This window comes from Mobula birostris, chromosome 6 (genome assembly GCF_030028105.1).
Source record: "Mobula birostris isolate sMobBir1 chromosome 6, sMobBir1.hap1, whole genome shotgun sequence".
Taxonomy (NCBI): Eukaryota; Metazoa; Chordata; class Chondrichthyes; order Myliobatiformes; family Myliobatidae; genus Mobula; species Mobula birostris.
The window spans coordinates 64813121-64827700 of record NC_092375.1 but is presented as its reverse complement, the minus strand read 5'-3'; the positions used below and the strand labels follow the sequence as shown (position 1 = coordinate 64827700).

The 14580-nt window shown below is 41.6% G+C and overlaps 1 protein-coding gene across 1 annotated transcript in view; it reads right to left on the bottom strand.

Moving 5' to 3' along the window:
- The window catches only part of LOC140198691 (uncharacterized), an 89893-nt gene that overhangs the window by 1800 nt on the left and 73513 nt on the right, over positions 1–14580 (bottom strand). Inside the window, exon 6 of the mRNA XM_072259708.1 lies at positions 855–1190. Within this exon, the coding sequence (XP_072115809.1) occupies positions 855–1190 (336 nt within the window). The remainder of the gene's footprint in view (positions 1–854; positions 1191–14580) is intronic.

Below are 14580 nucleotides of genomic sequence, written 5' to 3'. Positions count from 1 at the left end.
AGATAGAATCCGGGCACTGGAGCTCTGGGGCAACAGCTTTATTAGTGAATATTGTGGTCAGCACTATTTTGAATCTAGATTATTTAACCCACTGTTTACCTCAGGTCCTCAAATGAAATCTGAATTAACTTCTATTTCATCTTACTAGTCCTGCAATTTAACAACTGACCACATGGTTTCCTTAGCACTACACAAAGTACTCTCATAACTACTGATCCATGCAGAATACCTGTCAGTACAACAAGGAAAGTACAATGGTTTAAGAACATACGATGCTAAGCACATAACTGAGCAACGTCCCATCCGTGATCCAGTTAAACCCATGGACTGTAGAATGCTAAATTGCCTGATTGCTTCTCAGCTGCAAGGTCAGCCTCATGGGAAATAAAACATCTTAATTAATCAACACACCATGAGATATGTGTTTCAAAATGATCCAAATTGAATTTTCAGTAGTAATAGACAATACCTATTATCGACTAGACATAACTTATTGCTTATTCTTACCAATTAACATCAACTTCAGGTAAGTAAATATCAGTCATATTTTTAAGTAAAAAGTAAATATTTTAGTCACTTTTACATGAAATAATGAAATTACAGAATAGACTATCATAGATGATTTTAATTCAATCAATTCTATTTCAAGATAACAATTAACAAAAAAAGATTGAGAGTTTTGTTTGAATAGGTTAGTTTGAATGATGCAAGAATTAAAAAAATTCTGGAATCTTGCACGAGTTTGCATTCATGATTAAGTAGTCACATAGGGAATGTGGAAGGAGATAATTTAATGAGCCAAGTGGACTTCGGTGGTTGAAGACATACTTTATTTTTATTTGTACAAGTCTTACCAAGTACATTCAGGCAGGTCTTCCCAATATTTGATCCATCTGGGAATGTCGTGAAGAGACACTGATAACATCCTTTATCTTCATGTCTCACTCCAGAAAGTACAAGGGTGGATTCTTGCAGCTTTGATGTCAAAATAGACACACTATCCATAAATGGTCCAAATACTTTGGGTCCAATCTTTTCATTATAGATGGCGATGTTTTCCTCTGTTTGACCATTTAACTTTTGCCAGGTCACCTGTAGAATATCATTTAAATTTGTTGTACAAGTGAAGGAAAGACTTTCTCCGAAAACTGCTGTTATTTTTTCCTTTGTCTTCACAATTGGACTTTGAGCTGTGAAACAGAAATAAAATAGAATATTGTAAAGAAAACTAATCAACCATTTCACAAATATTTATTCCCAAAACACTCAAAGGTATGCTAATTATACTGGACGTACATATGTCTTGGATCAGAATGCATGTGTCTGATAAATATCAGTCGTATTTTTAAGTAAAAAGTAAATATTTTAGTCACTTTTTTTGTGCCTGCTGAAAGGTCTCGGCCCAAAATGTAAACTGCACTTTTTTCTATTGACGCTGCCTGGTCTGTTGAGCTCCTCTAGCATTTTGTGTGTGTTGCAAAAAATTGTGGAGGTTGTAGATAGCAAAGAAGGTAGCCTATGTGTACAGCGGGACACAGATCAGTCAGGAAGTTAAGTAGAGGAATGGTAAATGGAATGAGCTAATGCACCTTGGAAAGCAAATCCTTGTAGGATATGTACAGTAAATGGTAAGAACTTTAGGAGTATTGATGCATAGAGGGACCTTTGGGTGCAAGTCTATAGCTCACTGAAAATGGTAACCTAGCTGCATAGGAAAACAAGGAAGACATTTTGTCTGCTTGGTTTCATAGGCTGAGATATTGAGTATAAGAGTTATGGTGTCATGTTATAGCTGTATGAAACATTGGTTAGACTACACTGGAGTGTTCGGTACAGCTCCATTTGCCACACTGGAGGGAGGGTGCTGTAACAATAGAAAGAGTGCAGAAGAGATTCACCAGATAGTTGCCTGGAATGATGGGCTACACAGAAATTGAATAGCTGGGTTTATTCTGTTACGTATCCCGTAACTGCCAAACCAGCAGAAATGGACCACTCAGTTGGAGTCTGGATTACTGGAACTAAGAAAGTTTTATTAAAGAAATAAGCAACACAGTACTCTAATAGTAAGGATATAAATGCAACAGGTTAGCAATGAATAAACACACATGTACACAGAACTAGGATAATAGGATCAATCAAGCTCTATCGTCGTCTAGGGGTAAATGACCAGTTTCAAAGTGACAGAGTTCAGTTTAGTTCAGTTCGCAGTAATCGCCGTCGCCGTGGGGGAGAGAGAGAGCGAATGAATATTCAAATCGGATTCCAAACAGACCTTCGATATTCCTCACAGTCAGCTTTCGGGCGAGCCCTTTGTAATGCCTTCTGAGGTCACTGACTGTGACCCCTCCGTTTCAGATATGATCATTCCTCTGCAGTGAACCTGGCACCCAGGCAAGGGCGGACACACACCAGGTTCCCGCCGATCGTACCTTTCCACCCTGTGCATCTATGGCTTGGTCCCGCGAGCAGCCCTCCAAAAACTCCCACCGACTTGTGGGAGGTGCACCGCTTCCAGGGTCTCGTTACCTCGTGGTGTCATGTGTGTCCTGCCTTAGTGAACCTGTCCCTTTTTATCCCCCTGCTGTGGTATCGCCTGTCCATCACACTTCAAACAGTTCAGGGTTCAAAAAGGAGCCGATCTTGACAGTTCTCAGACCGGTGTCTCCTTCCGTTAAACTCTCTCGTCTCTTCATTAACATTTCCAAATGCTGCTCCATTGTCTTCCTTATCTCTCTTTCTCCTGAAGACAGGTGGCAGATCAACTGTTGATCCCACTGGTACCAGCACAGGACAGTTAACTTCTTAATCAATGTGTACTCTTTTTAACCCTCTTTCGTCACAATTCTTACTGGAACATACAGTGTGCTAGAAAGTTTGTGAACCCTGTAGAATTTTCTCTATTTTGGCATAAATATGACCTAAAATGTGATCAGATCTTCACATTAAGCCCTAAAATGAGATAAAGAGAACCCAATTAAATAAATGACACAAAATATTATATTTGTTCATTTACTTATTGAGAAAAATTATCTCTACAATTCTTCTTCTAAGGTCCTCTGAAAGTTGTTTTGATCACGGCATGGTGCACATAAACAGATCTTTCTTGAGAAGAGCAGACTCTATCAGTAACCCAACTTGGTGAGCCTTTTTTGTAGGGCAGGGCACGTCCACAACCCACATCTCCAATCTTACCACATTGATTGGAACACCTGACTCCAAATAGCTTTTGTAGAAGGCATTACCCCAGAGGTTCACATACTTTCACCAACAAATACATGTAATACTGTAATTTTGTAATAATGCAATATATGCAAACTTGCCTCCAACTTCCACCCTGCTCTCAAATTTACCCGGTCTATTTCTGACACCTCCCTCCCCTTTCTCAATCTCTCTGTCTCTATCTCTGGAGACAGCTTATCTACCGACGTCCACTATAAACCCATGGACTCTCACAGCTACCTGGACAATACCTCTTCCCACTATGGTACGTATAAAAACGCAATTCCCTTCTCATAATGCCTCTTCCCCTCTCTTTTACCTTGTCCCTGTACGTTTCGAAACATCTAAACCTTGGAACAGCCAACAGCCATTCTGTTAGCCAAGTCTCTGTAATATCACAACATTGTAGTTCCATATGCTGATCTATATTATAAGTGCATCACCCATGTTCCTGATACTCTTTGCATTAAAATAGACTCACTTCAACACATCCTACTGACTGCAATTATACCCCATCCAGTACCTATTCTTCCTCACAGTCTGTCCGCATGCTGAATCTACCATTACACCTTCTGCCTATTTTCTGACCTTCCCATCCCCTGCCAAACTAGTTTAAATCCTTCCCAATAGCTCAAGCAAATCTGCCCACAAGGATATTGGTCTCCCTTGAATTAAGGTATAACCTGTCCCTTTTGTACAGGATATACCTTCTCTGGAAGAGTTTTCAATGATTCACAAATCTGAAACCAGCTCTTCAGCCACACATACACTTGCTAAATTATCCTATTATTATCCATACCAGTGCATGGCACAGGCTGCAATCCAGAGATTATTGCCCATGAGGTGCTGCTTTAGGATTCCTACCTAGCTCCTTCTATTTGCTCTTCAGGACTTCACGTCCCTTTTCCTACCTATGTCAATTGTATCAATATATACGACTTGCGGTTGTCCACCCTCCCCCTTAAGAATGCTATGGACGCGATCTGAGATGTCTTTGATCCTGGAACCTTGGAGGTAACAAAACATCTGGGAGTCTCTTTCATATCCAGGAAATCTCCTCTCTGTTGCCTTCAGTACTGAATCCTCTATCATCACCTCTCTTTCCTTCTTCCTCTTCCCATCTGACCCCGAGATCCCTCTGCTTCTCCACACTATCAAGTATCCTGCCATTTACTCTGTACTCTGCCTTGGAGTTTGTCCTTCCAAAGTGTATCACCTCACACTTCTCCGGGTTGAACTCCATCTGCCACTTCTCAGCCCACTCCTGCATCCTATCAATGTCTTTCTGCAATCTTTGACAATCCTCTACATTATCTACAACACCACCAACCTTTTTTGTCGTCTGCAAACTTGCCAACCCACCCTTCTACCCCCACATCCAGGTCATTAATAAAAATCACGAAAAGTAGAGGTCCACGAACAGATCCTTGTGGGACACCACTAGTCACAATCCTCCAATCTGAATGTAATCCCTCCACCACCACCCTCTGCCTTCTGCAGGCAAGCCAATTCTGAATCCACCTGGCCAAACTTCCCTGGATCCCATGCCTTCTGACTTTCTGAATAAGCCTACCGTGTGGAACTTTGTCAAATGCCTTACTAAAATCCATATAGATCACATCCACTGCACTACCCTCATCTATATGCCTGGTCACCTCCTCAAAGAACTCTATCAGGCTTGTTAGACATGATCTGCCCTTCACAAAGCCATGCTGACTATCCCTGATCAGACCATGATTCTCTAAATGCCTATAGATCCTATCTCTAAGAATCTTTTCCAACAGTTTTCCCACCACAGACAGAAGCGCAAACACGAGGAATTCTGCAGATGCTGGAAATTCAAGCAACACACATCAATGTTGCTGGTGAACGCAGCAGGCCAGGCAGCATCTCTAGGAAGAGGTACAGTCGATGTTTCGGGCCGAGACCCTTTGTCAGGACTAACTGAAAGAGGAGCTAGTAAGAGATTTGAAAGTGGGAGGGGGAGGGGGAGATCCAAAATAATAGGAGAAGACAGGAGGGGGTGGGATGGAGCCAAGAGCTGGACAGTTGATTGGCAAAAGGGATATGAGAGGATCATGGGACAGGAGGTCCAGGGAGAAAGAAAAGGGGGAGGGGGGAAAACCTAGAGGATGGGCAAGGAGTATAGTGAGAGGGACAGAGGGAGAAAAAGGAGCGAGAGAAAAAGAATGTGTGTATATAAATAAATAACAGATGGGGTACAAGGGGGAGGTGGGGCATTAGCGGAAGTTAGAGAAGTCGATGTTCATGCCATCAGGTTGGAGGCTACCCAGACGGAATATAAGGTGTTGTTCCTCCATCTTGAGTGTGGCTTCATCTTTACAGTAGAGGAGGCCGTGGATAGACATATCAGAATGGGAATGGGACGTGGAATTAAAATGTGTGGCCACTGGGAGATCCTGCTTTCTCTGGCGGACAGAGCGTAGGTGTTCAGCGAAACAATCTCCCAGTCTGCGTCGGGTCTCGCTAATATATAGAAGGCCACATCGGGAGCACCAGACGCAGTATGTCACCCCAGCCAACTCACAGGTGAAGTGTCGCCTCACCTGGAAGGACTGTCTGGGGCCCTGAATGGTGGTAAGGGAGGAAGTGTAAGGGCATGTGTAGCACTTGTTCCGCCTACAAGGATAAGTGCCAGGAGGAAGATTGGTGGGGAGGGGTGGGGAGGGACAAATGGACAAGGGAGTCGCGTAGGGAGCGATCCCTGCAGAAGGAAGAGAGTTGGGGAGGGAAAGATTTGCTTAGTGGTGGGATCGCGTTGGAAGTGGCGGAAGTTACGGAGAACAGTATCTTGGACCCGGAGGCTGGTGGGGTGGTAGGTGAGGACAAAGGGAAACCTATTCCTAGTGGGGTAGCGGGAGGCTGGAGTGAGAGCAAATGTGCGTGAATTGGGGGAGAGGCGTTTGAGAGCAGTGTTGATGGTGGAGGAAGGGAAGCCCCTTTCTTTAAAAAAGACTGGGAGATCTTCCAGTTACACAGACCGCTCTTAAAGCAAAACATCCCTTCCAAATTTGATTTCCTCACTTCTTCTGATAGCATCAGATCATTGCTAACATAAAGTTCCAAAAATGCTGGAGTACTTTACGGCCACAATTCATGTGTGTGTCTTAACAATGGATATCAAATGTTGGATCAAACCTGATACCAAAAAGAAAATCTGCTTCTGACCAAATTGCGCATTCATGTCATTGCTTACACATTTTTGGAGATTATAATAACTGGAGAAATAAGGGTAACCCTGACTGACATCCTTCCCCACACACCCATTTTCAGTTTGAGCCCCCTGACACAGGTTTGCTGCATCCTAATTGCAGCTTCTCTATCAGCTCCCCAAGGGATAAATTAATGGATCAAAAAGCAAGGTTCCAGTCTGTCTGTCTGAAAGCTACACTGAATGAAAGACTCCACTTACATACTACTTCCTCACAACTCGCTAAGACTTTAAAGAGTTTAATATACGAAGTGCTACCACAAGGTTTATAAATTATTATATCAGATTTGTAGCACGAGGAATAATTGAGTTCTAGGAGTGATAGTCCTGACAAGTTAATTTTGTAACATGACACTTTCAAAATACATGAAAAATGTGAGTAATAATAATGCCTTGTTTAAATTTACTAATTAGCATACAACGTATTTAGATCTTACAAAATGTATACATTGGAGTCTTTATCCCAGCTAGATGAGTTGACACCTACAAAAATGACACAAACCAGGAAAAGAATATGACTCAAATGATTAATCTGCTGATGTTACAAACATAACTATACCCTCACCAGATTTGATTTCAATTATTTCACCGAAAGAATAGCTTTTGCAAAACTCCGATCATTTAATTATAAAGCTTAATATTTTAAAAATTCAACTCAAATAGCTGAATAGATTTTATGCCCTAAAAGAGATTTGATCCTATTCCTAATAATGAGGCCTTAGTGCCGTTTTATGAGACATACTTTGTGCTTGTGTGATCAAGATAAATGGAATAGTGGGTGGAAATTATCAGGAGTGCAATTACAAAGTAGTTTCAACTTTGCACAATGCAAAATTATCCACTACAAAAACAGAAATTGCTGGAAATACTCAGCAGGCCAAACAGCATTTATGGAAAGAAAAATAGAGTTAACATTTTGAGTACAAAGTCCATCATCAGAACTCGGAAGAGAGTTTTTTACAGTTCTGATGAAAAATTAACTCTTTCCATTGATGTTGCCTGGCTTGCTGAGTACTTCCAGAATCTTCTGCTATTGTTTCATATTTCCAGAATCTGCAGTTAATTTTTAATTTTTACAAAACTTATACTGACTCCAAACCAACATGCACTGCACTTCCCTCCATGACAGGAATCAATAGTAACTCGGACAAACAAAATAAAAACGGAACATTCATTAGAAAATCTTACTTATTTAAATCCCCATCTTTGTTCCTAAATTATTCAGATGGAGCACGTTATTTTCTCTAATCTGCAAGTATAGATCATTAGCCTAAATCCAATAAACCTAAGAGTAACCAATGTGAAGATCTTTACTTCTAGAAAGTGATGGGAAGGTGGCATAGTCAAAATGGTATTGGAGCCATTTGGAAACTCTCTAAAAGTAGCGGTCACAAAGCCTCCACTTAAATACATACGACTGCCCTGGACAAAAAAGGCCATGGAACACATTTCAAAGCCCATCTCCAATTTGACTCTAGCAGAGGACAAAGTGTCAGGAGAAAAATACGTTGTTCGTTCAGTCTTATTACCATTCTTGCTTTTTCCTTGTAGGTTCTGCACGCATGAACATTATGGCACCTTGCCCTGAGTTGACAGCATGGAGCTGGGTGATGTAAAGGATGTGTTGACAATAACATTGCTGTTAGCTGATTGTCTAATGCAATTTTTTATCTCACACTAATCAAATTTATATGGAATTTACAGTGTGGGAACAAGCTATTTGGCCAAACTAATCCATGCTAGTTTTTAAGTTCACTTGAGCCTGCCCTCATTTTAATTTTCAAACCACTCTATTTACATTAAGGAATCTTTGTTTCTTTTGCTTGTATATTTATTGAACCACCAGGCCCACAACATCACCACCCACCTCAAAATGCCTCTGTTGTTTGCCTCAGCAGTGCCTGCTGTTAGTTGGTTCCATTTTTTCAGCACAGCATGTAAAATTCTCTCCATCAACTTTAACAGCCACCTTAAACCCATACCTCCCTGACTGTGCACCAAATTCCTCAGAAAGAAAGAGCACATTGCATGCACAGTGGTTCAGCCAATAGAATTGAGTTCACAGTGCCAGAAAGCAGCGTTCAATCCTGATTTTGGATGTTACATGTGTGGAATTTGCATGTTCTCCTTGTGACTGCATGAGTTTCCTTCAGGGGCTCTGGTTTCTTCCTACATCCCAAAGAAAGTTGGCCACCATAAATTGCCCCTACACTGTCGGTAGTTGTCAGAACCTGGTAGAGTGGCCTCAATTTGCTTCTATATTTATGGTCTTACAGTCTAATTGACAAAGAGAAATGCACTGGCTCACCATCTGAGAGACAGTGACCAGGAATTTCCTGGAAACATAGAGCCCACATTACACTTCACTACATCCTAGTTCTACCCTTCCCCAGCCTGAGATCTTCCAGCAGCAAATTTCAACCACAGCCAGCTCTTGGTCAGCAAAAATCATGAGGAGCAAGTCCTACCAGGCATAAATGACACTGAAGAAGCTCCACCACTGTTCTGTTTGGATCGCAGTATCTCCAATCTCATTGACATTAAAGCTGTCAATCAATTTTAAGGTTTGTGAATGCCTCTGATATTGATACAAACTAGAAAGCTAAAGATTTGAATGCACAACTTAAAAGACGCATGCTGCCTCCCATCCCTGCGATTGTTCCTATCAACAGGACTGAGTAAAATTGCTGGGCCTGTGCCAGTTCTTACCTGCTTAATGTTCAACAGGTAGCTTCCCTGGCACATGTTGATGTTCCAAGGAGGCCAAAGTCTAAACAGCACAGGGAAACTTCGAGTGAGCTCTCCACGGGAGGTTCAGGACTTCTACACACTTCCTGACGTAGTACGGGAAAATACTGGCAGATCCATTCGGAGTTTCTGGCACTTCTTAAGAAAACCTGGGCAACTGTAATGCTCTTTTAATTTTCTTTTATTTAATATTGAGCACACCTCAATGTAATGTGTGACTTTTCATCTCCTATTTAGAAAGCCAATGAAATGTCCTAATTTGCATTCTATCTAATTCCTTCCAAGATTCTCTTAAATGAACAAATAACAGCCTAGCAACAGCCAGCCTAGGGAGCATATTGCAAATAATAGCATAACAACTTTAATTTATAAGTATCCTCAAAAGAACGAAGTGTATTTGGGATTAGCTGTGCATCAAGTTATTAGAATAGATATTGACAAGTCACTTAATTCTGTCAGATAGATCATTAACACACTGTACTGTGCAACAAGATTTATCACTGGCTGTTAATGCTCTAAACACAGCCTCCATCTCCTCTCATGTTAAAACTCTGAATATGTTATGCTTTTTTCTGGTGCTTTTCCCCATCAACAGTTTTGAAGGATTATATATTTTGAATCTGTCTTTTTATAAACATAGGTTAATCCTATAAATTATCCTAATTTTTTTTTTCAGAAAGGAATGTTTCTCAGCAGTGGAAGTTCTCTGTAACCCGCAGGCTAAAACAAAATTTGTTCTCTGTGTGATAAAAACAGGTGAAAATGGGGCTGACATCAAACATCATTATACCTGTTCCTTGACTAATGATTACAGTTAAAAGAACCAATATTGGGTTACGAATTTTCATTCTTTCTTGCAGTTCCTTCCAAATAGCTAGTGGGTTTATGTCCACCACATAATTGTTGACCATTTTTCCAAATTGGCCAATTAAGGCAGGGGTCCCCAACCTTTTTCGCAACGCGGACCGGTTTATTATTGACAATATTCTTGCAGACCAGACGACCGGGGGGGGGGGGGGGGGGCGGGGGGTAGGTAGGGTTGCCAATGGACAAGAGTAGCAGTCAAATATGTTTGTTTACCCCCAAGAAAGACTACAATGACCATGAAGCCTTGCGCCGGCACCAGTGCGCATGCTTGTATGTGCCGATTTTTTTCTACAAATCATTTTTGGTGATTCTGTTTGGGGGGGGGTGTTAATCACGATCGGAATATCGGTAATAAGTGGCTAATACACTCAATTTCCTTTCTAAAAGGGTTTATCTAACGAATTTAATATTAAACACACAGCACATATTTTCCTCGCATGAATATAGCGATAAGTCAATTATCAGGGGAGGAGAGGGGAGCTTGAAGTAAGTATTGAATGAACTTCCAGTAGAAGTGGTAGAGGCAGGTTCAATATTATCATTTAAAGTTAAGTTGGATAGGTATATGGACAGGAAAGGAATGGAGGGTTATGGGCTGAGTGCAGGTCGGTGGGACTAGGTGAGAGTAGCATTCGGCATGGACTAGAAAGGTAGAGATGGCCTGTTTCCGTGCTTTAATTGTTATATGGTTATATGTCACTTATAAGTCAATAGCATTATAACATTTTAAGTAACATTTGGATATTAAACACACAGCACATATTTTCCCCGTATGAACATATAAAATCATTGCAACACACCAATATCGCTGAATCAGTGGGAGCCCTGGGCTTGTTTCCCTGCAACAAGACGGTGCCATCGAGGGGTGATGGGAGACGGTGATACTGGAAGGGGGGTTCCTTATGTCCAGTCTATTCTGCAATTTAGTTTTCGTTGCATTCATTGCAGAGATATGTTGGAAATGGAAGCAACGTTTTCAGTGTTTTCGTGGCTATCTCCGGATATTTAGCCGTGACTTTGATCTAGAATGCCGGCAGAGATGTTATGTCAAACATACCTTTCAGCCCACCATCATTTGCAAGCTCGAGGAGTTGATCTCCTTCCAGCGCTGACATGGATGACGCATGGGTAATGACCTCGCGTGCGTTCGAGTTCAACAGTGGGCGTGACAGAGAATGAGGAATGGTACAGCTCAGTCATATCGCCAAATCATATCGTTTCCTTGCAGCCCGATAGCACATGCTTTGCAGCCCGGTGGTTGGGGACTGCTGAATTAAGGAATGCGTAACAGTTTATTCATAATAAAGCAATCCACCACAGAATTTAGACATATTCATGAGGCACAAGCAATGTAAGAACTATGTGTGTCAATTATTCACTTTTTATAGACGTTCTCTGATACCTTCAACAAATCTGGTAATCCAGAGAACCATTAGTCACATGACACAAGCCTTACTAAGGGACAGCAGCCCTAAATCCACAGTCGTTTTTTTCATTGTTATATATACCACAACTGGCATGATTCTTTTTGTAATGGCTTTGCTAAAGCTCTGCAATATGGGGAATTTTTCTCCATCTCACTGCCAGCTTCGGAATCATCACTTCTCCCATTTTCACTCCGTGAGCAGTCTGTGTTCAATCTCATCACTCAACCTTTCATTTCTGTTCAGAAGCACGGTGCAGGGATTCTCGCTGTTTTGGTGCTGCACCCTCTCCTCCTTTGTTCTCAGATGCTCACACTCTTCCAGTGAAGCAAATTGCAAGCTTGAAGAGCACTACATTTCTCTAGGGGGTAAGTTAAAACCTTCCAGGCCTTATACTGCCTTCAACTGCTGTGGATCTTCGCTGATATTCCTAATCTATGTTTCAGAACAAAACAGTTATCTCTTCTACACATTTTTATGTGTCTTCTATTCTGTGAGTAGGTCCTTTATCCTAAAGCCTGTGGAACTGAGGATGACCAGGTCTTGTATCACTCAGGATAAAGGAAGGAAACATTTCTGTTCTGATGAAAGGCCATTGAGCTAAAATGTTAACTCTTCCCCTCTCCAGTAATGCTGCTAAACCACCTGATTTTTAGAAACTTTCTTCCTTTTAACACGCGTTGCAGTCAGCTGATTGACTAAGTAGCTGATCCTCACCACAGCATTTTCCTCCCTTCCTTCCTCTACATTCATGGACCATGGGAGTGATATCCTCAACACATTTGTCAAGCCTCTGCCCCCTTCTCCTGTACCTGTTCATTCATTCCTCCTCCAGAACTATATTTTGTTTCTTCATAACTTCCATTTTCTCCTCTTTTTTTGCCCTTGCACCATTATTCTGTTGCTTTCCCCCATATCTACTTCCCTTCACCTTATTTTTAATGCTTTTATTCCATCCGCTCATCCATTCCATGACACGCTCAGTGCTGTCATTTCCTTGGCTTGGTATTTGCTGAAATTCTGTCAATTTCTGAAACATTTTCAAAATTTATTTGTTTAGAAGTACAGCATGATAATAGGCCCTTCCAGCCAATGAGCCCAATTACACCCATATGACCAATTACACCACGAATCCGTATGTGGGAGAAAACCGGAACAGTCGTAGAAACCCACACAGTCACAGGAGGAACACACAAAATCCTACCGACAGTGGTGGGAATTGAACCCAGTGTTCCACTGATTCCTATGCTACTGTGAGCTAAACTATTAACTCTCCACCATTGCTGCTAAACCACCCGATTTTTAATAACATTTTTCCTTTCAACATTATGTATAATTATGGTGCTGTCAGGTTTTGTTCCTGTTTCATAAGTAATTGTTTCAGTTCTTGCACATGCAAGATTTCAAAAGCACAAGGCTACTCCAGGTTTAAGCCCTTAATGCGGCAGATGTGAGGGCAGTGCTGAAAGAATGCTGCACAGTCTAAGGGCCTGCATTCCTGATCAGACACTAAACTAAATGCCTACTCTAACAAAGGTCTGAAAATAATGCCATGACATTAGTTCAAAGAAAAGCTGCCTCATCTCTGAAATGGCAGAGCTGAAAATCTGATCACGTGGCCATTTAGCTCAATATGGATCTCCCAGTGGCCACACATTTTAATTCCACATCCCATTCCCATTCTGACATATCTATCCATGGCCTCCTCTACTGTAAAGATAAAGCCACACTCAGGTTGGAGGAACAACACCTTATATTCCCTCTGGGTAGACTCCAACCTGATGGCATGAACATAGACTTCTCTAACTTCCGCTAATGCCCCACCTCCCCCTCGTACCCCATCCGTTATTGATTTTTATACACACATTCTTTCTCTCACTCTCCTTTTTCTCCCTCTGTCCCTCTGACTATACCCCTTGCCCATCTTCTGGGTCCCACCCCCCCCACCTTGTCTTTCTCCCCGGGCCTCCTGTCCCATGATCTTCTCATATCCCCTTTGCCAATCACCTGTCCAGCTCTTGGCTCCATCCCTCCCCCTCCTGTCTTCTCCTATCATTTTGGATCTCCCTCTCCCACTTCCACTTTCAAATCTCTCACTAACTCTTCCTTCAGTTCGTCCTGACGAAGGGTCTCGGCCTGAAATGTTGACTGTACCTCTTCCTAGAGATGCTGCCTGGCCTGCTGCGTTCACCAGCAACTTTGACGTGTGTAGCTCTATGGCCATGTCTCTTACATGCAAATAGGCTCTTTTTTCCCCTCCAAAAGGTTCAGCAATGCATTGAGACATACAGAGATCTTTGCTTCCCCTCTTATTAATATAAATGACAAGAGATTCTAATATTTAGAGTAACATGTTAGAAGGTCAATCCCCTATGGTCTCACAAGATGCTGTGAGCATCAGGTTAACACCTATTATAAAGTGCAAAAGGATTTCTAGGTCATAAACACCTCTTTCAGTAGCTCGGGTATGGAGAATTTTAAATTTCTGTGGGTGCCCATTTTAATTTCAAATACATGATTTATATCTTCCAGAAGCTGTCTGACCTGCAGCACAACTCCAGCATTTCCCACAGTACTTAGTCTGCCTTTACCATCCACTGCAACGCAGTTCGCAGCTTTCTTCAGCACTGTCTTTTACACCGTAACTTCATAAATGAAAAGTAGGAGAAGCAGGATATGTGTCTGAGATCATCCCATTAGAGAATGCTTAAGATGCAGCAACAAATCCCTGGGGGAAGTTAGCTCAGATAGTAGAGCAGGGTACTTGCAAACTCTTTATTCTACTACCAGCGCTGTTGTCTGCTTAAAAATTCTCTTCTAATTGAAATAGCCACCTAAATGATATTCAAGAATAAGTTTCAATGATTTATGGATTATCTAAAGAAACTGAGACAACCTATATTGAGGTTCATTCCATCTTACAAAATTAATTGTTAGGGTACCTACTTGCTTTACTGATTTAATGAGCCCCAGCAGACACAATCCCCTTCCTGTACTCCCACTTTCAGCACATTAGAAACTGGAGTGCAATTTGTTTCTGAGACATCATGTTCGCATCTCTGGGCTTGAAAAGGACTATGAGGACCC